At 35.1% G+C, this 25414-nt stretch overlaps 1 protein-coding gene and 1 long non-coding RNA gene across 9 annotated transcripts in view; both read right to left on the bottom strand.

Annotated features, from left to right (window-relative positions):
* LOC127860448 (uncharacterized) overlaps positions 1-25414 on the bottom strand; it is a 135081-nt gene that overhangs the window by 10799 nt on the left and 98868 nt on the right. For 5 of the 6 annotated variants that reach the window (XM_052398532.1, XM_052398531.1, XM_052398528.1 and 2 more), the window contains exon 4: positions 1170-1243. In XM_052398532.1, the coding sequence (XP_052254492.1) occupies positions 1170-1243 (74 nt within the window). Of the gene's footprint in view, positions 1-1169; positions 1244-20469; positions 21478-25414 lie in introns of those variants that run through there. The other variant, XM_052398527.1, reaches the window with a different exon arrangement.
* LOC127860455 (uncharacterized) lies at positions 12455-13973 on the bottom strand. 3 transcript variants are annotated; one of them, XR_008039810.1, is made up of 3 exons: positions 13845-13973; positions 12933-13698; positions 12455-12702 (listed from the first exon to the last, which is right to left on the bottom strand). It is a non-coding gene; the product is annotated as an uncharacterized LOC127860455 (long non-coding RNA). The 3 variants fall into 3 exon arrangements; XR_008039808.1 differs by lacking the exon at positions 13845-13973 and having other exon boundaries at positions 12933-13832; XR_008039809.1 differs by lacking the exon at positions 13845-13973 and having other exon boundaries at positions 12455-12678; positions 12933-13832.

Here is a 25414-nt window from a genome sequence, read left to right as displayed (position 1 = left end):
CATGTTTCTTGTGTTTTTCTATTCTGTAAATATAGATATCTGAGTAATAATATCACATAAAGCAAAATAAGCCACGAAATCTGGCGCAACACCCCGTAATTGATTTGCTTATGATGTAGCTAAGAACTGCGCAGAAAAAAGGCATCCGCTACTTTTTATCTCATAGAGATAACTTTTGATCGTTCATAAACATCGACCACAATCAACGCCGTATATCTTTTTTAAAGATATTTCTTGTTTCAAATACAACATTATATGTATTTGACATACATTGAAAGAAAACTATATTCCTTCAGTGCAACAATTTTTCATGAAAACAATCTGAATAATATATATATATAAATACATACCTTTTGAGATTGGGAATATGGTTGAATTATGCCTCCAAATTTGACACACACAAAAATACTGATTTAAGTCCCATAGTTTGTTATGTAAGTTGATATCCAGATCTCCATTAATGAAAAACTCATCTTATGCATGGGTGCAAATAACACTGACTGGCGGTTCCATTTTGATAATAACATTTGATATGGAACATGATTTTGTAAAGAGTTAGAGTCAGGATGGTTGGTATATGCAAATAAATAGTTTTTGTTGTTGTTGCTGTGTTTTTTTAAACAAAGCTCTAGAATAGTAAATTAAAACCTCAATTTGAGGCTTACATGTGAACATGTTGTCTCGTCTTCACACATCTACCTAAAATACAAAAGGTTTGTGCTAAACATTTGAAATGGAATAAGAATTACTGGTCAATAAATTTAAGAACAGGGAACCCAGTTTGAAATAGGTTTCATCTATTTGTTTAAGCTTCTTTAAACATCTTAGGCCTAGCAGAGCCACATTCTGCACAATTAAGGCTTAAGGCATGCGCGTGATGTGTAGTCCCAGATTAGCTTGTGCAGACTGCACAGGCTAATCAGGGACGACACTTTCTGCCTAGACTGATTTTTCATTAATAAAAGACTTTCTTTAAACAATATTCCATAAAAGCTGAAAGTGTCGTCTCTGATTAGCCTGTGCTGACTGCATAAGCTAATTTGGAACGAGTTTACGCACAAGCATTTAGCCCCATTTTCCCAGAACAACTTATTACGACTTGGCATCCTGAATGCTTTGATGTCCCAATTTTGCCACAGAGACTCCTTTTGCAATTGCAAATGACTTACCTGTTGAGATGTAGTGGCTGTGTTGGAGTTTGGGAACATTGTTCTTTGGGCATGAACTAGTGAGGATGAGGCCCCTGTGAAAAGATAGAAGCATCTTAGCGAATCTCAGAAATGTATTCAGGTCCCAGTCAACACAAAATACGCGGTAGTTAAAGGCATTCTGAAATGGCATCAGAGAGCCAGCTGTGATACAGATCTGTAATTGCATGGGGTCAAGTAAGGGTGTTCACTCAAATTATGCCTATTTTAATTAGAAAAATTCTTAAAATTCTAATCCCAGGGTTAAAAGTTGGCAAAACTGAAAAACCTGAAAATTTTAGCTCGGGGCCAGGGGGCCGCCAGGACCTCCGGTGGGTCCAGGGCAACGCCCTGGTAGGGAGCCCAGGGGGCCTCGGCCCCTGGAAGCCCCTGAGACTCAGCAAAATAACAAATAAAAAGTAGCTAAGAAATTAACACAAATCTTAAAAATCACACCTGTTTTGCAAGTTTATTTTATAAAGGAGAGTTAATACATTATTTTTTTGTTTAGTAAGAAACCAAAAATTTCAATAAACAATGAACATATACAGTATGTCAACTAGCTGCGGATAATCAGCAGTTCCGATTAATTTGTTTTTAATTTTCCATAATGCCACAATAAAAACAAAATTATAAGTGTCTACGGTATACATTAGGTAAAGGAGAATATTAATCAATTTTTAGCAAGAAAGCTTTTGTATTATGCTTACAGGGGGGATAAATGCTGCAAAAAGTTAACCGGAACTGATTGAATGAGTTATGTTTTGAAATGTGCATATGAATATAGAAGGCTTTATTATTTTCAAATAAGCTTTTTTGCTGATTGAAAACAAATGCCATGACAATGTTTTGAAATGCTAATTCTGTAAATTGAATGATTTGTAATTCTTTGCCGAAGGGTGAACTTTAATTGGCTATTTTTGACAAAAACACTGCATATGCCGTATGGCCTAACGTGTTATCAAACAAAATAAATTTTACCCTTTATTTTTACATCTTCTCACATTGACACTAAATCCCGAAAGAAATTATTGTGGTCAAAAGAATTAACGTTTTTTGCCGGGTGATTCTAAACTTGTTGACTGACTGTACCAAACAATACATTTTTTCAGCCATTCGCGAAATTTAACTCCACGTTAATCAACTTCAGCCAACCACTCCCATCGCCATTTATTCTTGACGTCCGATTTTAGCACCTTTGTACTCAAATTTGGCTCAAGGAACTTCATTTTTTTGTATTTGTTTTACGTCGAAAAGCTACTATTTTTGAATGTGGCGCTCGTTTGACGTAAATGATTCGAAAATGTCGCAAACGCATGCCTCCCTTTTATTTTTCGTGCGGATTACAATGTAAATAACGATTACTCTTTCAGGCACCTGCTTTTGGTAATTTACCGAAATTGCAGCTCATTTACCGAAACACGTTCCGCAATATACATTTCAAAGCGTATTTTTTAGTTACGTGTTTTTGTTTGCTTGATAAACGTTTCGTGTTGCTTGGACAATGCTAGGGGGGTCATCCCCTACCTACCCCTCCCCCCCCCCCCCCCCCTGTAAAATCATGTTATTAATTTTAAGCCACACAATAATTAACAACAACAGTGAATAAAAATATCCTCCTAAACGCATGATGTAATATTTTTGTATTTATTAACTGCAGTATGATAAAAATTATACATGCACAACGTGCTTCATATGAGAAGGAACAAGCCCTGACAATTTGAATGCTGTACATGGAATTTTTAGGAGAATGCCTGCCGATAACGTTTATAAACAGACAGACTGCATGACAGACAGACATATGTCCAAGGTGATTTCCATATACCCCGCTTTAATTTGTAACTGGGTTTATAATGAATATATCTTTAGGGAAAATTCTTACTTCTGGGACAATTTTGTATAAATCAATTAATTTGCATATGCATATAATGTCATCCCAGATTAGCATTCGCAGTTTGCAGAGGCTAATTACAGACAACACCTTCCTCTTTTATAGAATTTTTGTTAAAATTGATTAAAATATCACGACTGATATATTGCATTACTTGAAAAAGTTGTTCAGTTTTCATATTTTAAGATTATACGGTAATAAAAGTTTACTGGGTATGTCTTCCAGGTAACTACCAGTTAACTATAAATAACGCAAGTAGATTGATCATCATCGTCACATGGTAAACCCAGGAATGCAAATTGTGCATGTGTAGTGAATTGTATATACTTTATATATAAAATGATCAATCCACTTGCGTTATTTATAGTGTTTATTGTTATGTCACCTACTTTCGCGATGTTTTTTCTATATCACATCCGGAAAGTTTATTAACGAATATACTGAAACTATGAACTTTTTAAAAAGAAATGTAATATACCAGTCGTGATATTTAAATCAATATAAACTAATAATTGTAAAAAAATACGGTATTTTAGAACTTTCATTTTTTCGTCAATCTGGTTGACATACCCTTTAAGATACGACAGAAATACAGATGAATATTCAATGGTGAATTCTGGTTAAAACTATTAGCTAAATAACTGATATGGAATCGATATAAGTTTATTTGTACATTATATGGCCTCCTTTTGGTAGGACTGACCTTAAGATTTAAAATTTCACTACTAGTAACTGTTGCTAAAATTGTGTTTATTATGATATAAAAGCAATCAATACAACTTTATGTTAAAACAATAACCATATTAAATTTTATGTGAAAAAACAACATACATAAAAAACTAAACACTATCAACTTCAAAATAGTAATTCAATTCAATCGATACTCTACAATTTGTATAGGTGTCAAATCTAGTTGTTAAAAATGTGATTTTTTCGTACACAGGCAAATTCGGGGATTTATGATTTTCACACAAAACGAGGAATTTGTGTTGGTCATTTGTTTGTTGTGTTTTTGTTAAATTGGTTGATATGTCATCCAAAGAAATAAACAAACATTTTTTTCTCACGAATAATAATAAGTTTACTGTAAGCAAATTAAGCAAGTTATCCTTTAACAAGAGCTGTGATTGTGAAACAAAAAACCCCTACTGCACATTCAAAACAAACGAGGGTTGCTTGTTGCGAAGCAGAAGATTATATGTTTAAAGTGAAGATATATTAAACAAGTGCAGTAAAATTCTCTTCTGCATAATTTTCAGTATTGTTTCTATTCCAAATATTTATTTTAAACAAGAGCACCGCATAACGGGTGCCACGCTCAGCTGCGAAAGCTTGTTAATTTTTTTTTAGAGGTCACAGTGACCTTGACCTTTAACCTAGTGACCCAAAAATGGGTGTGGCATGTAGAACTCATCAATGTGCATCTACATATGGAGTTTCAAAGTTGTAGGTGGAAGCACTTTGACTTTAGAGCTTATGTTTAAGTTTTATATAAGAGGTCACAGTGACCTTGACCTTTGACCTAGTGACCCAAAAATGGGTGTGGCGTGTAGAACTCATCAAGGTGCATCTACATATGAAGTTTCAAAGTTGTAGGTGGAAGCACTTGATTTTAGAGCCAATGTTAAGGTTTTAGCACGACGCCTACGGCGGACCAGCTGGCTATGACAATACCTCGGGTCTCCGAAAACAGCGTAGCTAAAAATGAAGTGACGCACCAAAAGCATTAACACCAAATATTATTTGCTTTCAAATCCCAAATGGAAATGTTTTAAAACAAAATTGTAAATTAAAATAGATTGATAACATTGTAAGGCAGTTAGAGCTTACAGTAAGTAACTTTGGCTTCTCCCATCAAAGTAAGAGAAGCTTTATTTTTGCTTGACACATGTTTTCTACACCTTTTATTGCTATTTCAAGTAGATAATGTTAAAGTAAGGTGATACTTGACATCCAATACTAGCATTGAATTTAAACGTTAAACATACATGAGTATACCTAATTAAAATGTATTTGTTGATCAGCTTTTCATTTATAATTAAATATATGAAACTTATAGAGATGATAACTTTCTATAACATCTGAGTTGACAAACTTTTGAAAATGAAATCAGATCATGTAAAGAAAATTAAATGTAGTTATATTTAATTAACTTACTAAATATCTGACCCAAGCCGATCCGAATTTTCTTTGGAATTTAAATTTTGACCTGCGGTCCTGACTGAAACTGTATTTTTGACCCGTTTGAGCCCTACATTAATGTGTTAGAGTAGCAGAAACTCCACTATCAGTCGGAATGCATTTTACCACCATAGCAGCATCTGTAATTGATTCCAAGTTTACAGCACGAATAAATTTCATAGTTGTCTTTTAGAGTTTCATAGATGTTGGGGATTTTTTAGTATGTTGTCCTGACAACTTAATAGTATCTAATTAGTTTGTTGTGTAAAGTGGTACATGTATCATGGCTGGCCAAATCCAGAGAGATTGATACAGGTATATTCTATGTATATACCTTTATTTTTATTTAAAAACCAAAAACTTAAAATTGCTACTTTTTTATGAAAATTGCTTATTTCTTATATCAATGACAATCCTCAATATACACACTCCCAAACTTGCTTTGCGGAGGTTAATTACAATAAATTCATATCCTCACCTGAGAGAGGATGTACCTCTACTGATGTGGGGAGAAGCACGGTTAGAGTTGTTATTCGAGCGACATCATGAACATAAAACAAACTAATAAGATTTTATTTCGAGTTTGATAGCAATAGCTTGGGTGGGAAGTTTGGACGGTCTTTCAAAAATAAAGTAAGGTTGAGAGGGGGGTTTAATGTAGGATGTGGTCATTTATTAGACGATCTTTCAAAAATAAAAAAGGAAAAAAAAAAAAAATTGGGAGGAGGGGGGATGAGAGGGGGGTATAATGTGGGGTGGGGTCATTTATTAGATGATCTTTCAAAAATAAAAAATGGAAACCATTTTTATTTTTTTGGGGGGGTGAGGGAGGGGGGCAGGGATTCGGTGTTGGGGCGTGGGGTATTGTTTGGGTGGAATCCATTGTGGTGTTCAGGTAAGTGTTGTTTTGTCAAAGTATTGATAAAATCTAATCATAAATAAACAAGTTATGGCAATGTAACTAAAGTAATATGCATATTGTAAATGGAAAAAGGGCCATAATTCTTGCAAAAGGCTTGATAGTTGTCTGCTCTTGTTTATAGATTGGGGTCATGTTGGTTAAGAAGTCTGCAAAATATGAAAGCAATATGTCAAGGGACATTGAAACAAGGGCTGTTTGTAAAACATGCATGCCCCCCTATATGGGCAATAAGTTGTAGTAGTAGCCATTGTGTGAATACGTTTTTTGTCACTGTGAATGGTGGTGGTGGTGGTGGTTGGTGGTGGGTGGTGGTTGGTGGTGGTGGTGGTGGTAGTAGTAGTAGTAGCAGTAGAAGTAGTAGTAGTAGTAGTAGTAGTAGTAGTAGTAGTAGTAGTAGTAGTAGTAGTAGTAGAAGTAGTAGTAGTAGTAGTAGTAGTAGCAGCAGCAGCAGCAGCAGCAGAAGTAGTAGTAGTAGTAGTAGTAGTAGTAGTAGTAGTAGTAGTAGTAGTAGTAGCAGTAGTAGTATGCATTACAAAAATGCAGTTAGCCTTACATTTGGTAAAATTTAAATATATTACAAGGGAGGCAAATCTGTAAAAAATAAATTTAAACTTATTGCATTTGTTTCCCCTGTAGTGTATTACCTCCCCTGTCCTGCTTATATTTATATTAATCAACAAAATTAAACATTAACACAATATTTAATATACAAAATATACAAAAAATCTCATATTCTGATAATTCTGTATTTTACTAAAAGGATGATGTTTCATTGGACTGATAATTATAGATTTAGAATTAAAGACCAGTTGCTTCAGTAATATTGTTCAGAGTGTGCCCTGTTGGCCGCGTATGCATTCTTGAATTATCATTCAAAAACCATTTTACTATTTCGAGTCACCGTGACCTTGACCTTTGACCTAGTGACCTCAAAATCAATAGGGGTCATCTGCGAGTCATGATCAATGTACCTATGAAGTTTCATGATCCTAGGCCCAAGCGTTCTTGAGTTATCGTCTGACAACCACCTGGTGGACGGACGTACCGACCTACCGACATGAGCAAAGCAATATACCCCCTCTTCTTCGAAGGGGGGCATAAATATTTGAGGTGGTACGCAAACTTTAACATAGATTTATCAATATTATGTATATTCTAAGTGAAAAAAGGGCCATAATTCTTACAAAATGATTGATAGAGTTGTCTGCTCTTGTTTATAGGTTGGGGTCATGTTGGTAAATTAGTATGCAAAATATGAAAGCAATATGTCAAGGGACATTGAAAATATTTGGGGTAGTACGAAAACTTTAACATTTGCACGCTCACGCTAACGCCGAAGCCGGGGTGAGTAGGATAGCTCCACAATATATATTTCATATATAATAGTCAAGCTAAAAATGATCATTTATGAACAATGACAATTTGGTTGAGTCAAACACTAGAATAAGCTTTTGAATTGTCCAAACTATAATGATCTTATTATTTAATATACATAATTAAAGGGGCAGAATGATGGTTAATACCTTATTATAGTTTGAAAAATAAGATTAACTTTAAACAAGAATGGATTAAATGGTTACTTAACACATTTGTTTGTATAATGTCTCCATTTTATAAACGCTCATTAAAACATTTGGAAACCTAAATAAAAAAGTGTCACCACTGAGACTTTTAGTATGCATGGGACAATTGGTAGTTGTAATAATATATAATGAAATGTACATTAAGTTCCACTATACACATGCACACTATTAATAAGAGGACTTAAAATTAAATCATGGAAGTAGGTTTTGTGTAGGCATAAGTTCGAATCCCACTAAAGGCATGTATGTAAAACAAAAAATAAAACATCTTTTTTAGATAAATACCTTTTTGAAAACAAAGAATATGCATTGTCATGAGGATACACTTATCATATGCCCCTTTAAACATTTTGGATTTTCTGATAAGATCATTCACTCAATTAACAAACTATGATTCAAAGAAGTGAGGTTTTGTGGAGCCTAATCTCATTTTGTGCCAACTGATGTATAATGATTCTGCTACAACTTTTTGAATCTTTATTTATTATCATAGAACTATATAACATTTATAAAGGCTTAAATTGTTTTCAACAATGAGGCTCAAAAAGGCTAAAGATAAATCAAAGACCAGTATGATAACAGACCAGTGTTGGTAGTGCTTTTGTTATTTAAATATGGCTACATTCAGTCAGTTTAAAGAGATATGATCAATTGTTTAAATATGCTTTGTAACTGAACGATCCCAAAGCCCAAATTACGGCATTCATAGCAGAGGTCTACTTGTTATTATGTTGCAAAAAATATCACTGCTCTAGGTGATTTTTTTTAAAGTTTTAACATTAGGCATTTTTTTAACTAACATATTTTGAGATATTTTTTATAAATCGTTAGGGCTGGAAGGAGGACGTACCTTTTAAAATATTTATCCAATTCTTAAGCAGTGTCTTTTTCTTTAAAAATCGGGTCCAGTCCGAATGGAAAAAAGTGACGTAACAAGCTCCAAGTGCCATTCTAAGAACCAGTCAAATATATTGCACAATGCTTCGTGGCACATTTTTTTTTTAATTGCATTTAACTGGCTTCAATCCTTGTGATCTCTGTAAATCCAAAGCGGAAAACCACACGACCGTTGCTTGTGAAGATTGTACGCAAAAATCAGCAGTAGAAGCGGCTGTTTCAACAATTAAATAACTTGTAATGTTTAAAAAAACTCAAAAAAAAATCATCAATTTTAATTGAAAGTTTTACCTCTTTTTTATAGAACAGGTTTGTATAGTTGTTATTTTATTGTATTTATATAGAATCTGGCACGAGTTGTCATATCATACTATATTTTATTAAACTTGTTCAGGAAATTTGTTAGTAAGCGAGTCTTGGCTCGCCTATTAACAAATTTCCTGGACAAGTTTAATAAAATATGGTATGATATGACGAGTGTCAGATCTTTTTTATCACATGCTTTACTATGAGCAAATTAAATAAATATTTACGCAAACATAATGATAAATCCCGAATATTGTTTACATTTCGTGACATCATTTGATGTTGCAACGTCATTTCAGCCAAATAACAAAATGCGATTGGTCAATAAACAAAAACTAAGCCAATAAAAACGCTTAAAAATGTTGTATTACACATGTGTAATATAACTAGAGCGTTGTCACAGACGTGACGAATACCCCCACATGCCGCGTTGACACATAATATTTTGCATGTTGTCTTCACAAAAAACAGCGGACACCATGCTCAATTTTTAAAACGCACTAAGTGACCCCTTGACCTAGTTTTTGACCCAGAAAGGCCCATGTTCTAACTTGGCCTTAAGATCATCTCCATAAAACTTCTGACCAAGTTTGGTGAAGATCGGATGTAAACTACTTGAATTAGAGAGCAGACACCATGTTGAATATTAAAAAACGCACTAAGTGACCCCGTGACCTAGTTTTTTGGCCCGAAATGGCCCATGTTCAAACTTGTCCTAGAGATCATTTAGATAAAACTTGTGGCCAAGTTTGGTGAGGATTGGATGAAAACTACTTGATTTAGAGAGCGGACAACATGGTGAGGTTTAAAACGCACTAAGACACCCCATGACCTAGTTTTTGACCTGGCATGACCCATATTCAAACTTGACCTAGACATCATCTAGATACAACTTCTGACCAAGTTTGGTGAAGATTGGATGAAACTACTTGAATTAGAGAGTGGACAACATTGTGATGTTTAAAACGCACTCAGTGACCCCGTGACCTTGTTTTTGACCCGGCATGACCCATATTCAAACTTGCCCTAGACATTATAAAGATACAATTTCTGACCAATTTTGGTGACGATTGGATAAAAACTACTTGAATTAGAGAGTGGACAACATGGTGAGGTTTAAAAAAAACTAAGTGACCCCGTGATCTAGTTTTTGACCCGGCATGACCCATGTTTGAACTTGACCTACACATCATCTAGTTACAACTTCTGACCAAGTGTGGTGAAGATTGGATTTAAACTACTTGAAACAGAGAGCAGACACCATGCTCAATGTGTAAAACGTACCAAGTGACCCCATTACCTAGTTTTTGACCCGGCAAGGCCCATGTTCGAACTTGGCCTAGACATCATGTAGATACAACTTCTGACCAAGTTTGGTGAAGATCGGATGAAAACTACTTGAATTAGAGAGCGGACACTTAATACAGACCGACAGACAGACCGACTGACAGACAAGTTCACTCCTATATACTCCCCTAAACTTCGTTTGTGGGGGTATAAAAAACAGGGTATGGCATGTGATAAAATATTGTTAACAATTGTGAACATCATTATAATACAAATAAACTGTATAGAAGGGATTTTCTATTGTTTGGTTAAAGAAAAATAAGGTCAGGGAAAACCTTGTAAGGTCCGGTGAATTTTAAAAGTTGTCGGACCTCATTTCCCGTAAGATTATTTTGTCTTTCGCATGGATTGAATAAACTACCAAATATTTTAGCATTATTAACTTGTTCAAAACACTTTAATGTAAGCAATTTATTTTCGACACATTATGCCAGTTAAGGAATTTAAGAATGAGGCATTTTTATAGGTTTCCCATAGGGAGTTTTGTGGAAAGGAAAAAGGTCTTTTCTAAAATAACGTGATACATATTTCTTGAACACTAAAGAATACCTGTTGCTGCGGATGGGAGCTCGCAATTAATAAAGACGGCGTAAGTCCCAATGCAGACATCTACACCCTAATGCCAGACAACAGTGCCTGCTGAAGAGCATTGATCACCAACGTTAGGCATCAGGTTCAAATTCTTTAACATCAAAATGTCAAGTTCAGTCACAATTGGCTCAGCACCAGGTCTATGTGTTGGATCAGATTGTTTCCGCGTGAGCCACTTAGGAACAAGTTGTCCGTACCAGACATTGAATTGTTGCTTAGCGTCATTGATGATGGAACAGACATGGAACTCACCAAGCGTCTGCTGGTTGAGCTATTTATGCCGAATTGGCCAGGTGAGAACATCCTGATAGGTGGTGTGGTGGACTGAAGTGATAAATTACACTTACTTGTTACACTTTAACGATAACAATGATTTTCATATTTGAACTTTGTAACAAAGTTACTGCTGTATAAACCCTCCACAAGGACGATGAGTTATTTGGATCCAACCTAAACAAAAAAAGAGACTGTCTGTTGGTGGGACATGCCATCTAGCTGATAATGCTAATCAATTAGCAACTGAGTTTATGTGTGTACAATAACCTTTTTTGGTATCATTTCTTTCTCGTTGTTGACACAAAGGGTGTTGTCTTTAGAATCAATCATTTTAAGTGATAAACAATTGTAAGTTAATGATTGTTTTTTGGAACTCGTATCACACTGGTTATTATTCTAATTTGCCTGTGATATACATAAAACTGTTCTAATAAGTGACCTCTATTTTGTTGTCATTTTTATCTATTCATGCAACAGATAAAAATGTCTGTACACTGGGATTTAGTTTGGGTTCTGAAAAAGTCTAGTGTTGCGTTTTTGTAAATCTCATCCATTGTGTGGTGATGCTTGTGAGCTGGACACATACTGACCAACTTTTCAACTGAAACTCTTCTGTATGGAAATTATGAAAACAATTATCTTGTTAATTGATGACTTCACTTATCAAAACTTTGACCTATACACAACAGACGTCTGCACAACACTAAAATGCTTCTTAGTAGTTGCCAAATTTTCTGTTTTTATGCAGATTTTTATACTTTTGTATTGAAATTGAATATTCTGCCTGCTTTTGAGTATCAGAATATTCATTCCCATCTCTACTTGTAACAAATACATTTATACAATAATAAAATAAACAAACTACATTTAAATAAAACAAGAGCTTGTCACAGCAGTGCCGAATCCCCGCTGAAATGTGTTTGCTTGTATGACAACATTTGTTTTAGAGAGAAGAATAATATTTTTTTAAACAAATAAAGGGAGATAATTCATTATGCTCCGGAAAAAAATTACTTTAAAGTTATATACAAGAGTTCCGCGGTCGGAGATGACCGCATTGAAGCCGGATTTTTGATTTAAATGACAGGAAAGTACCTTTCGTGTTTTTGTCAATGCAATACTTAAATTACTGAAATATTGTTCAAAGGTCAAAATGAAATGTAAGTACTTTTCAAGGCATGAGCAAACCTTGTGTTATGTTTTGAATGCATGCATATACATGAACAACAATAACATTTAAGGTCACAAATATGAACTTGAATTGACAATTAGGAAAGTTTGATCTCAATTTTTTATTAGCAAATTAGTAACATATTGTTTGAAGTTTCCATCAATTTCATTATCAAATGTAAGAAAATAAACTTAGATGAAATAATACTATTTATTGTTTTGCTTTCACATACCTACACAGAAATCCAGACAGCCTTATGATCACTCCAAAAGGTTTCTATCACACCAGTTCTAGCAGATAGATTGGACACATAAATATGATCCAAGCTTGAATGATAGTCTGTGGTTTCACTCTAGGTCCAAGCATACCAAAGTTATACCATGAAATAAGAACTTTAACATTTTCGAGCACGCCGCCACCCCGCCCGCCCGCCCGCCCCCCCGCCCGCCCGACAACATCAATCTATAAGCCGAGATTTGTACAAGCATACCAAAGTTATAACATGGAATAAGAACTTTAACATTTTTACCTACCAAAGTTATAAGAACTTTAACATTTTTACATTCAAGGTCACAGTGACCTTGACCTTAGAATGAATGACCTTGAAATGACCAGTGGTCATCTAAGTGTGCTTGCAAACCTTCATGTCAAGTTTGAAGACTCTATGTCCAAGCATACCAAAGTTATAACAATTTTAACATTTTAACATTTAAGGTCACAGTGACCTTGACCTTCAAATGAATGACATTGAAATGTCCAGTGGTCATCTTCTAGTACTGGCCAATCTTTATTTCAAGTTTGAAGACTCTAGGTACAAGCATACCAAAGTTATAACATGAAATAAGAACTTTAACATTTTTACATTCAAGGTCACAGTGACCTTGACCTTCAAATGAATGACCTTGAAATGTCCAGTGGTTACTTACTAGTTCTGGCCAACCTTCATGTCAAGTTTCAAGACTCTAGGTCCAAGCATACCAAAGTTATAACAACTTTAACATTTTTACATTCAAGGTCACAGTGACCTTGACCTTCAAATGAATGACCTTGAAATGTCCAGTGGTTACTTACTAGTTCTGGCCAACCTTCATGTCAAGTTTCAAGACTCTAGGTCCAAGCATACCAAAGTTATAACAACTTTAACATTTTTATATTGAAGGTCACAGTGACCTTCACCTTCAAATGAATGACCTTGAAATGACCAGTGGTCATCTGTTAATCCTGGCCAACCTTCATGTCAAGTTTGAAGACTCTAGGTCCAAGCATACCAAAGTTATACCATGAAATAAGAACTTTAACATTTTTACATTCAAGGTCACAGTGACCTTGACCTTCAAATGAATGACCTTGAAATGACCAGTGGTTACTTACTAGTTATGGCCAACCTTCATGTCAAGTTTCAAGACTCTAGGTCCAAGCATACCAAAGTTATAACAACTTTAACATTTTTTATATTGAAGGTCACAGTGATCTTGACCTTCAAATGAATGACCTTGAAATGACCAGTGGTCATCTGTTAATCCTGGCCAACCTTCATGTCAAGTTTGAAGACTCTAGGTCCAAGCATACCAAAGTTATACCATGAAATAAGAACTTTAACATTTTCGAGCACGCCGCCACCCCGCCCGCCCGCCCGCCCCCCCCGACAACTTCAATCTATAAGCCGAGATTTTTTCGAAAAAAATCCGGCTAAAAAGGGAAGATAATTCAAAAACTAAGGTAGATAGAGTTATGGTTCTTAGTCACTGCACTTTTCCTACTTGCCATCTGTTTATATTTCAAGTTTCAAGTAAATCCCTTCAGTAGATTTAGAGTTACGCTACGGACAAAAATTTACTTTAAAATTATATAAAAGGGGGGATAATTCAAAAACTAAGATAGATAGAGTTGTAGTTCTTGTCACTGCACTTCTCCTAGTTGCCATCTGTTTATATTTGAAGTTTCAAGTAAATCCCTTTAATATATTAAGAGTTATGCTCCGGACAAAAATTTACTTTCAAGTTATATAAAAGGGGAGATAATTCAAAAACTAAGGTAGATAGAGTTATGGTTCTTGGTCACTGCACTTCTCCTAGTTGCCATCTGTTTATATTCTAAGTTTAAAGTAAATCAATTTAATAGATTTAGAGTTATGCTCCGGACAAAGTTTCAGCCGGACGGACGGACAGGACCAATTACTATATCCCCTCCGAAAAATTTTTCGGCGGGGATAATAAACTTCAGCATTTATGAAGTGGAAATGCCTTACAACTTGGCAATTGAGGGTTTTGACGAAATAATTGTAGACAAACTGAATTTTCATAGGCAAAATGGGTCAATTCCTAAACTGGGGTTGTGCTCTTGACAGCAAAGTTAGCTTTGAGTTTGATTTTTATATTTATATTATTAGAGCTGAAGCCGTCTTGTAAACAATAATACTACACCGGATCATCAACTCACACTAAAGAATGTAATGTAATGTTTGTTTCGTCTCCTTTCATGAGCCAATTCTTTGATGCAAAAAATAAAAGACACGTGTGTATAAACTCACAAAAATTAATATTCATAAAATATGTTGATGGTTATCATATTGATCATAAAACTTTATCATATAATGCCTTAACAGATGTGTGATTATCAATACCTGTTTAAATAAATAAGAGACAAAAACACATACATTTCATGTATAGCAAACATTTTTAACATAGTTTACAATATGTTCACCAAAAGTGCACTGCCAAAAAAATTACTTCCATTCATACAGACATTTATTATTAGGTCCTAATACGGAACTCTTTTTTCTATTTTAAGTAACAGTGACCTTGACACATGTGGTCCAAAATCTAATCGATTGCTAGATCTGCATGAAACAAACCTTACACACACACACACACACAATTTTAGCAAAATATTGCCATCATAATTTAAGCTACTGAACACAAACCTTCTATATTTTACCTATGACCTAACCTTGATCCAACTAGCCCAAAATGCAACCGGCATGGTATTGGTCAGTGACATTGCATGATTATCACCAAAACATGTGAGACCTTCATTTTGAATACATGTAGTACGTACGGAATTATATACTTGTTGCATGCAAATCTTCGCTTACAGTTCAAGTATAAAATGGAGCATAATTCTGCTAAATTGCATTTCAAAATTATAGAACATGGAGAGTGAACTCACACAAAGACAGTGAACATATGATTGAAGCTTCAATTGAATGCCTGTAGTAGAAACACTGACATTGAGATGCTACACATTTACCTTAACCAGGTCATTAAACAGAGGCCACGACAGACGCTGACATTTGAGTGAGAAGTACAGCTAAGACTATTATATAAACAATAAACATGAGCAGCTAATGTTCTCTACCTTCACATTGTTCTTGTTGATATCATCCTTAGCATCCTCGCTCATCAGAAGCTAGTTGCTCTCCTTGTCATCTCTCAGAGAGGCTTGCTCCATCCATAGGTGATAGTCGTCATAGGATGCACTCTGCTGTTTGTGTATTTTGCTCCCTAATGATCATGTCTGCAGGGACTGGCTGCTGTCTGTGGGCGACATTGCCTAGCAATCCCAGAAGACTCTTGTGTTGACTACATCCACCTGGGAAAATAGATTTAACTGTTAATTACTGGAAAATACATGACCAAATTATCCCTACGACTATCTTGTTTACTACAGCCACCAAGAATAATATTTTATAAATATTTTTAAAGTCCCCGTTCATAGCTATATATATGGGCAGAATCGTTAGAAAACGTGTTTTTATTGAGGATATCACTGAAAATCCGGTTGAAATCGGTTGAAAACAAATAATATAGCGATTATTATTGTTGGGTCGAGTAAGGTAAAGTACGAAAACGACCTAATTAATATTCATGATTCGACACATGAATTCAAACCTTAGAAACAAAGAATTTGGCGGATACGAGCGAATTTAGCGGAGAGAAGGTAAGAACAAATGCAAATACATCTGTTACAGACGGAAACTGAGTTGCAATGCTACATTTTTGCGAAATCTATGATTTTATCTTCCATATGCCAATAATGCTAATAATAGCATTATAATTTGATAAACTCGTGACGCTGCAATGATTTCCGCCTATTGCATGTATTTATGATCATTTATATATTATTTTTTAGTGATTCAAAACTGATTTTGACCAGGTTTTCGATGTCAACCTGGATAAAAAATATATTTCAATGAATTTATGTGCAGTTTATTTCTTGCTATACGATTTATATGCAAAACAACGATCTATTCCGCAAACTGGGGCTTTAAATTAAGCAAAATTATTCAACATTAAAACAACGTAAATTACAAAAAACAGCCATTCCATGACTACATCACACAACAAAGCCAACAAATAAAAAAAATCAAGCCTATTAACCTCAAGGTGTTCCTGGAACAGATTTCAATAGTCCCCTGGGAGAAATGTGTTGCGACAGGAGCTGACAAAGCTTTCCCGCCAGGACCTGTTTGGTCTCTTGTTCCGGTCCAAGCAGAATAGCTACATTTATTTTTTATATGTCTATCTAGGATTCACACACAATTATACATGTAATTATACACAATACAAACGATTCAACAGCATGTGGTAAATTAATAAATCTCACATCCTGTGTCTATTTTCAGTGATTATTACTCAAAACAGCAATACATTTTCCCCTAAAGATTACTCAAACATTTTCATATTTCATCAAAAGTATTCATTAATACACATTTTTCAATGACATGATGAATGAAGAAATTCAATCCTAACAAGAGCTGTGTTTGTGAAACACAATGCCCCCTACTGCGCCGCTTTGAAGCCATATATATTTAACCTTTGATCTTGAAGGATGACCTTGGCATATCACCACACAAAATGTGCAGCTCCATGAGATCATCGACACATGCATGCCAAATATCAAGTCCCTGTCTTCAATATTGCAAAAGTTATGACGAAGGTTAAAGTTTTGGGACAGACAGACAGACAGACAGACAGACAGACAGACAGACAGAAAGACAGACAGGCCAAAAACAATATACCCTCGATCATTAGATCTGGGGGCATAAAAATAGGATAAACTGCAAAATACATGCGCACCTATGTATAAACATTATATGTACACTGCAAATTTTATGTTGTTTTTTTCATACACAGCTCACAACAATTTGTTAATTACCAGTAAAAGAGAATATTAACAATTGTTAAACCAAAATACATACTATATATTAGAACTTATGTTAAAAAAACTTCACAATTTATAATCAAATAACAAATACACAATGTGGTATTGTATTGTAACACGTTACAATGTTCTAATGCTCAACAACACATTATCATTGAAAGATCATTCACTTATTATAACTAGGGATGCAAGAGGTTACAAAAACATTAACTGGTTAACCTTTTGACGTATTGGGTTATTAACCGAATAACAGAAAAAATCTTTAGAAGTAAAAATGTGTAAGTGTACGTTTAAAATGTCATTCTCCTCGTACATGTACTCTCTATAGAAACAAAAGTAATTTGAGATCGCATGCATTGATATCATATCAGCTTATTAATAACAAGCAAATTCATTAAATTGATATCCCCTGCCAATACGCTTCTGGACACAAAAGTGTTACATTTGACACTCAGCTAAAAAGCATTTTTTTTAAATACAAAGGGCCATAACTCCGTTATTAATAGATGGCGTACAATGCCATTAGGCGTGCATCATCCTCTTATCCATATATATACTCATACCAAGTTTCAATGAAATCCGCCAAAGCACTTCCAAGATATGGCTCCAGACACAAAAGTGCCGGACAACGGACAGAAGGACAGACGGAAGGACAACGCCAAAACAATATCCCTCCGCCTATGGCAGAGGATAACAAGAGCACCGCCTTGCGGGTGCAGACCGCTCATCTATTTTCTTTTTAAAGGTGAAGGGACTCTCATTTTCAATCACAAAGGAGGGAGGAGTGGAGTGAAGAGGGGTGTATAGTGTGGGGTTGTGGACATTTATTACATTATCTTCCAAAAAAAGCGAAAAAAAAAAAAAAAAAAAAAAAAAATCGGGGGGGGGGGGTATAGTGTGAGGGTGTGGTGATAATTTGTGAGATGATCTTAAAAAAAAAAAAAAAAAAAAAAAAAAAAAATCAAAAAAAAAATTTGGGGGGGGGGTGGGGGGGGGGTGGGGTGGGGGTATAGTGTGAGGGTGTGGTGGTCATTTGTGAGATGATCTTATAAAAAAAAAAAAAAAAAAAAAAAATTAGGGGGGGGGGGGGGAGGGGGGGGAGGGGGGGGGAGGGCACGGGGGATGGTTTGGGTGAAGTCTATTGTGGTATGTCAGGTAAGAGTAGTTTCATCAAAGTATCAATCAAATCTAATCATAAATAAAGAAGTTATGGCAATTTTAGCAAAATTTAATAATTTGACCTTGAGAGTCAAGGTCATTCAAAGGTCAAAGTAAAATTCAAGTTGCCAGGTACAGTAACCTCATGATAGCATGTAAGTATTTGAAGTTTGAAAGCAATAGCCTTGATACTTCGAGTGGATCGAAACACAAAATTTAACCATATATTAAAAGTTACTAAGTCAAAAAAGGGCCATAATTCCGTAACAATGACAACCAGAGTTATGCAACTTGTCCTTTTACTGTACCCTTATGATAGTTTGTGAGTGTTCCAAGTATGAAAGCAATATCTATGATACTTTAGGGGTAAAGTGACCAAAACATAAATCTTAACCAAATTTTCAATTTTCTAAGTATAAAGGGCCCATAATTCCGTCCAAATGCCAGTCAGAGTTACATAACTTTGCCTGCACCGTCCCCTTATGATAGTTCATAAATCTTGCAAGTATGAAAGCAATAGCTTTGATACTGTAGGAATAAAGTGGACCTAAACACAAAACTTAATCAAATTTTCAATTTTCTAAGTATAAAAAGGGCACATAATTCTGTCAAAATGCCAGTCAGAGTTACATTACTTTGCCTGCACAGTCCCCTTATGATAGTTAGTAAGTGTTGCAAGTATGAAAGCAATAGCTTTGATGCTTAAGGAATAAAATGGACCTAAACACAAAACTTAACCAAAATTGTCAATTTTCTAAGTATAAAAAGGGCACATAATTCTGTCAAAATGCATGCCAGAGTTATCTAACTTTGCCTGCCCAGTCCCCTCATGATAGTAAGTAAGTGTACCAAGTTTGAATGCAATAGCATTGATACTTACTGAGAAAAGTGGAACTAAACGCAAAACTTAACCAAAATTTGCAATTTTTTAAGTACAAAAAGGGCACATAATTCTGTCAAAATGCACGCCAGAGTTATCTAACTTTGCCTGCCTAGTCCCCTCATGATAGTAAGTAAGTGTACCAAGTTTGAATGCAATAGCATTGATACTTTCTGAGAAAAGTGGACCTAAACGCAAAACTTAACCGGACGCCGACGCCAACGCCAACGCCAACGCCAACGCCAACGCCAACGCCGACGCCAAGGTGATGACAATAGCTCATAATTTTTTTTCAAAAAATAGATGAGCTAAAAATGTATAATAACATTTATTTTACTAATTTTGTAAATGTGCGCTTTATTTTGTATTTATTTTTCCTGCTTAAAAGCATGCAAGTTAAATGTTATAAAAACAACACAATGTTAATTTTCATGTGTCATTAATTAATTTGTAATTTTTAAACTAAAATGAACTTTATATAAAAAAAAAATCAATAATTGTTAAACTAGTGCAACATTCTCTCAGAGTTCAAGCAAATCAGCAAACATACATGTATATGCACAACATGCAAACACAAAAATAAATCATTTGTTCAAAAAAATGACTTTGTCCACTAAATTGTGGCTGATGCGGTTGAAATCTTTGGTAACAACATGACCTGTTTTCGAGAACACTTGCTCTGATGGTACAGATGTTGATGGCGCAAACCAAAGCTTCCGGGTCAAATGCCCAATTTTAGAGAAACTTTGTTAATTTTTTACACCACCATGTCGCTATTAGGTTTCCAAAATTGACGCACATGTTTTTTTTAAAATTTTGTTCCAAGCAACCTAAAGCAATCACTCAAATTTAATTAATTCCTAATTTGATTATTTTATTTTTAAATAACTTTTTAATTAATGTATATTTATTTAAATGAGTTTATTAAATTGCTTTCTTAAATAGAACATGCCTCAGACAGAAATGGTGGCATCATTGGTGAGGTAAATTAATAATAATAATACAATTTATTCTGATAAAACAAAAATGATGTTAATTCGACACGTTTTTAACTACGAATGCATTTCTTAATTAAATTGTTACTTACAAAATCTTTGCGAGCAATCAGTGTTGGATATTGATTAACAAAACCGTCTAATGTCTCAACTGATTTTATCGCGAGTTAGATAAATGTGCAAATAACATCTTTGCTAAAAGCCCCCACTCCCGGCAGTTTGCTAGTTAAATTTTCATTAGTAAAACACAACAATCGCACCAAATATCAAAACGTACCCCCTGTTGTTAACCACAAATGTACTTATTTATTGCTTTATTATTTTGTTTGTTGAAATCATTAATTGTAGTCGATGGTGCGGCATGCTGTTTTTAATAACTAGTGGATAGCGCAAGTTGGCAGTACGTGGCATGCATCACATAAAATCGTACGAATTATTCCATGAAAAAAGCATAATAAAACAAAAAGCAGGTAAACCTTTTCCTGAAAATTTTACAGGTTAACTGGTCATTTCGGTAGGTTAACCGGTAAACCTATTACATCCCTATTCAGTACAACTATTATATGAATATACACACTATTCAACTGTGAACACCAGGAATTTGTTGTTCCACCACTGTCCAACAAGTATTGAGGATGTGGTGCTGCTGTAACAGACTGACCATGGTTCCACTACTCCATCCATTTGGGTAGCCAGAGTGTCCAGCTTCCAAAACCCCTCCCTATCCACTTGTAGTATAGTGGAGGACCGGAATCCACAGACCAACACCTGGCCTGCAGGGGTTACATGTAGACCCAATGGGCCTCGTAGTTCCGGGTCCGTAAATGTAGCCAGGATTGTTCCATCCCTGGCCAGGGTGAGGAGCTTGTGTTGGGAAGGGTTGGTTATATACAGCTTGTTCCCTGCGGGACTCACAGCACACCTGTCCACTGCAAGCCAGAGTAACATCAAGATATTGAATTACTGTAAATGTTTAATAATCTGAATAAATGTACACATGTGCTGTTATAATAAGGCAATTAAACATCTTAAAGGTATCCACAAAATCCGATTATAATGTATGGCCTAGTGTGACATGAAGGTTCTGTATCAGCTTATCAGCTTATTGTGTTAAAATTTGACATGTTGAAATGCGACGGGCGAGTTAAAAATAAAGTCAGTGATTTTTTTTGCCCCAAATTACCGTCGATATTTGGCTGCTTCCCAATCAAAAAAATAAATGTTTTTCACAAAAAATTACCAAAATTTCCCCCCAAAACGCCAATTTTTCCCAATAAAATTATAATGTTATTCAGCGATAATGTCGTAGAACGAGTGCCAAACAAGCGTGTAGAGTTTTTGCCAAACAACAACTGACTTTTGTATTGGTTTGCGAATCTAACTGAATATATACAATCTTACCTTGGAAGATATTGAAAGGTAAACAAATTAATTATATCATAAATTAACTCTGTTTAAAACATCATTAACACAACAAGAACACTAAAGCGTCTTTGTTAATATTTGTTAATGTTTTCCCCATATGACATTTAATTAAAAAAAATATTTCATTAAACTTAATACTCTTAGAAAGGTTATGATTAAATGGATATTTAAGAATCTATACATTATTGAAAGTTTAATATGCATGTGAAAGGATATGAACTAAACAATTTGTCTTCAATGTAAGAAGAAATTAAAGCAGCACTTTGTAATGGTACAAGGGCTGTTTGTAAAACAAGCAGGCCCCCCATATGGGCTGTCAGTTGTAGTGGCAGCCATTGTGTGAATTGGTCACAGTGACCTAAAAATTAATAGGGTCATCTGCCAGTCATGATCAATGTACCTATGATGTTTCATGATCCTACTGTTTCGAGTCACTGTGACCTTGACGTTTAACCTAGTAACCTAAAAATTAATAGGGGTCATCTGCCAGTCATGATCAATGTACCTATGATGTTTCACGATCGTAGGTGTAAGCATTCTTGAGTTATCATCCGGAAACCATTTTACTATTTCGAGTCACTGTGACCTTGACCTTTGACGTAGTGACCTGAAAATCAATAGGGGTCATCTGCCAGTCATGATCAATGTACCTATGAAGTTTCATGATCCTAGGCATAAGCATTCTTGAGTTATCATCCGGAAACCATTTTACTATTTCGGTTCACCGTGACCTTGACCTTTGACCTAGTGACCTGAAAATCGAGAGGGGTCATCTGCCAGCCATTATCAATCTACCTACGAAGTTTCATGATCCTAGGCATAAGCGTTCTTGAGTTATCATCCGAAAACCATTTTACTATTTCACTGTGACCTTGACCTTTGACCTAGTGACCTGAAAATCAATAGGGGTCATCTGCGAGTCATGATCAATCTACCCAGTGCTCCAGCTAGGCCTAAATCGAAGGGCGCCGCGCCCTGCCCTCCCAAACCTCCGCCCTGCCCCCCCCCCCTCAAAAAAAAAAATATATTTTTTTTTTTTTTTTTTTTTTTTCCTTTTATGATAATTCATAAATCTCTTATGACATTGTAATTAGTTTAATCCTCATTGTAGACATTATATTTGAATGGTTTAATAATAATGGGAATAATACAATTATTTATAACATATAAATTAACATGCAATAGAAAGCATTCCAGAAACACCCGCCAGTGATTTTTTTTTGCTTTTTTTTCTTACAGCCTGTGCCTTTTGGATTGGGAAAATTAGGGCGATAAACCATGAAATTGGGAAAAATAGCGCGATAAACCATGAAATTGGGAAACATTATAAATATGATTATAAGAACAGAATTAAAATTATTAAAGTATGTTTGACAGCATTTTTATATTATAAAGTACTAATTTAATGTGTTCTTACAATGACGACAATGTTAAGTTAATATCCTTCCACATTCATATTGAACTTGAAATAATCTATATAGATTCTTAAATATACCATTTAATCATAACCTCTTTAACAGTAAGAATTTAATTCAGTATTCTTTTAAATTAAATATCATATGGTGAAAACATTAACACATATTTATAAAAAAAACGCTTTAGTGGTCTTGCTATGTTAATGATGTATTATATGGAGTTAAAATAATTTATTTCATTTCTTTACCTTTCAACATCTTGCACTTCAATGCTATTTTAGTAAACTGTAAAGCGTTACAAACATAATAAAGCAGAATATGCATATGAATCTGATTTTACACAGATCCACTAACATATAAATCATGTCATGTTTGTCTTTCCATTTTCGAACGATACTCATCTTAAATGCATTAACTTTGTGTGTAACGGTAGACTTACTCCAATTTCCCAACACTGATTTCTGTGATGCACATTCACTGTGAAGATTTGTAATAAATATTTGTTGTTTTTATCTCAGACGTTATATTTTGCGTTAATTGACACACGCATTAAATTATTCCGTAATAACCATATGATATCCGTTGTTAATTTGAATGTTATTTATCATTTGCGCCGCGCATCGCGAATTTCTCGTCTGCTTGCCGCCATCTTGGGCGTGTGTAAAAACAGGCGTTTACAATCGGGATACATCGACTATCGTTGGTATCCTCCGCAATATAGAGAGAGATGTGGATAGCATTGAAAATCGTATTCGGCTAAATTCGCGAAAAATACGTAAGTCAGTTGTTGTTCGGCGACGACTCAGCAACTCGATCGGCACTCGTTCGAAATTATTGCTAAATTACATTGTTATCTTATTGGCTTTATTGGGAAAATGTTGTCTTTTTTGGGGAAATTTTAATCAAATTTTTGGGAAAAAATGTCATTTTTTGCAATTGGGAAGCAGCCGAATATCGGCTGTAATTTCTGGCAAAAAAATCACTGCCCGCGCGCTCGAATGTGCCCTTTACACAAAATACTGCGCGTCGAAAGTGCCCTTTTCACAAAATACTGCGCATCAAAAGTGCCCTTTTGACAAAAAAGCCCCCCTGCCCTTTTCAAATCCTAGCTGGAGCACTGCTATCTATCAAGTTTCATGATCCTAGGCCCAAGCGTTCTTGAGTTATTATCCAGAAACCATTTTACTATTTCGGGTCACTCTGACCTTGACCTTTGACCTAGTGACCTGAAAATCAATAGGGGTTATCTGCGAGTCATGATCAATCTACCTATCAAGTTTCATGATCCTAGGCTTAAGCATTTTTGAGTTATCCGGAAACCATTTTCTATTTCAAGTCACTGTGACCTTGATCTTTGACCTAGTGACCTGAAAATCAATAGGGGTCATCAGCCAGTCATGATCAATGTAACTATGAAGTTTCATGATGCTGGGCCTAAGCGTTCTTGAGTTATCATCCGGAAACCATCTGGTGGACAAACGGACGGACCGACCGACCGACGGACTGACCAACATGTGCACAGGGGTTTTTTTAGAAAAAGGGGAAGACGCTGGACGCTGGGTAAAAGGGGAAAATCGAGCGCGAAAGAGACATATTTGGGGAAAAAATAAAAACTGTTCATTTCAATGTCTATAACTCGCCTACAGACTTCAGGTTTTATTTTTTTAGAAAAAGAGGCATGTCTCTGACCTTTTGTTCTTAAACACATGAACAAGTATGATATTAAAGTCAAAGTCCTAAATAAAGTTGCAGGGGTAGATCTAATAATGGGAAATGTTTTCAACTGGGGCCGGGGAACGTTGTTAATAATGTGATTTCAATTTCATGATGAATGGGTTGACAATCTAGATTGGCTACAGTATTGGAAGGGAAAGGTGCGGCAGCTGCCGATTGCTACTTTCACTTTCACAATAATCCGACAGTATTAATCGATGTTGATTACATGTACCTCCGAATCCTGCTGGGTTTCAACGGTTTTTGATGATTCATTCTTAAAAAATCCGTCAACGCAATTAATATTTTCCGA

Source organism: Dreissena polymorpha, chromosome 15 (assembly GCF_020536995.1).
Source record: "Dreissena polymorpha isolate Duluth1 chromosome 15, UMN_Dpol_1.0, whole genome shotgun sequence".
In the NCBI taxonomy this organism is placed as follows: Eukaryota; Metazoa; Mollusca; class Bivalvia; order Myida; family Dreissenidae; genus Dreissena; species Dreissena polymorpha.
This window is presented reverse-complemented; position numbering and strand designations above follow the sequence as displayed.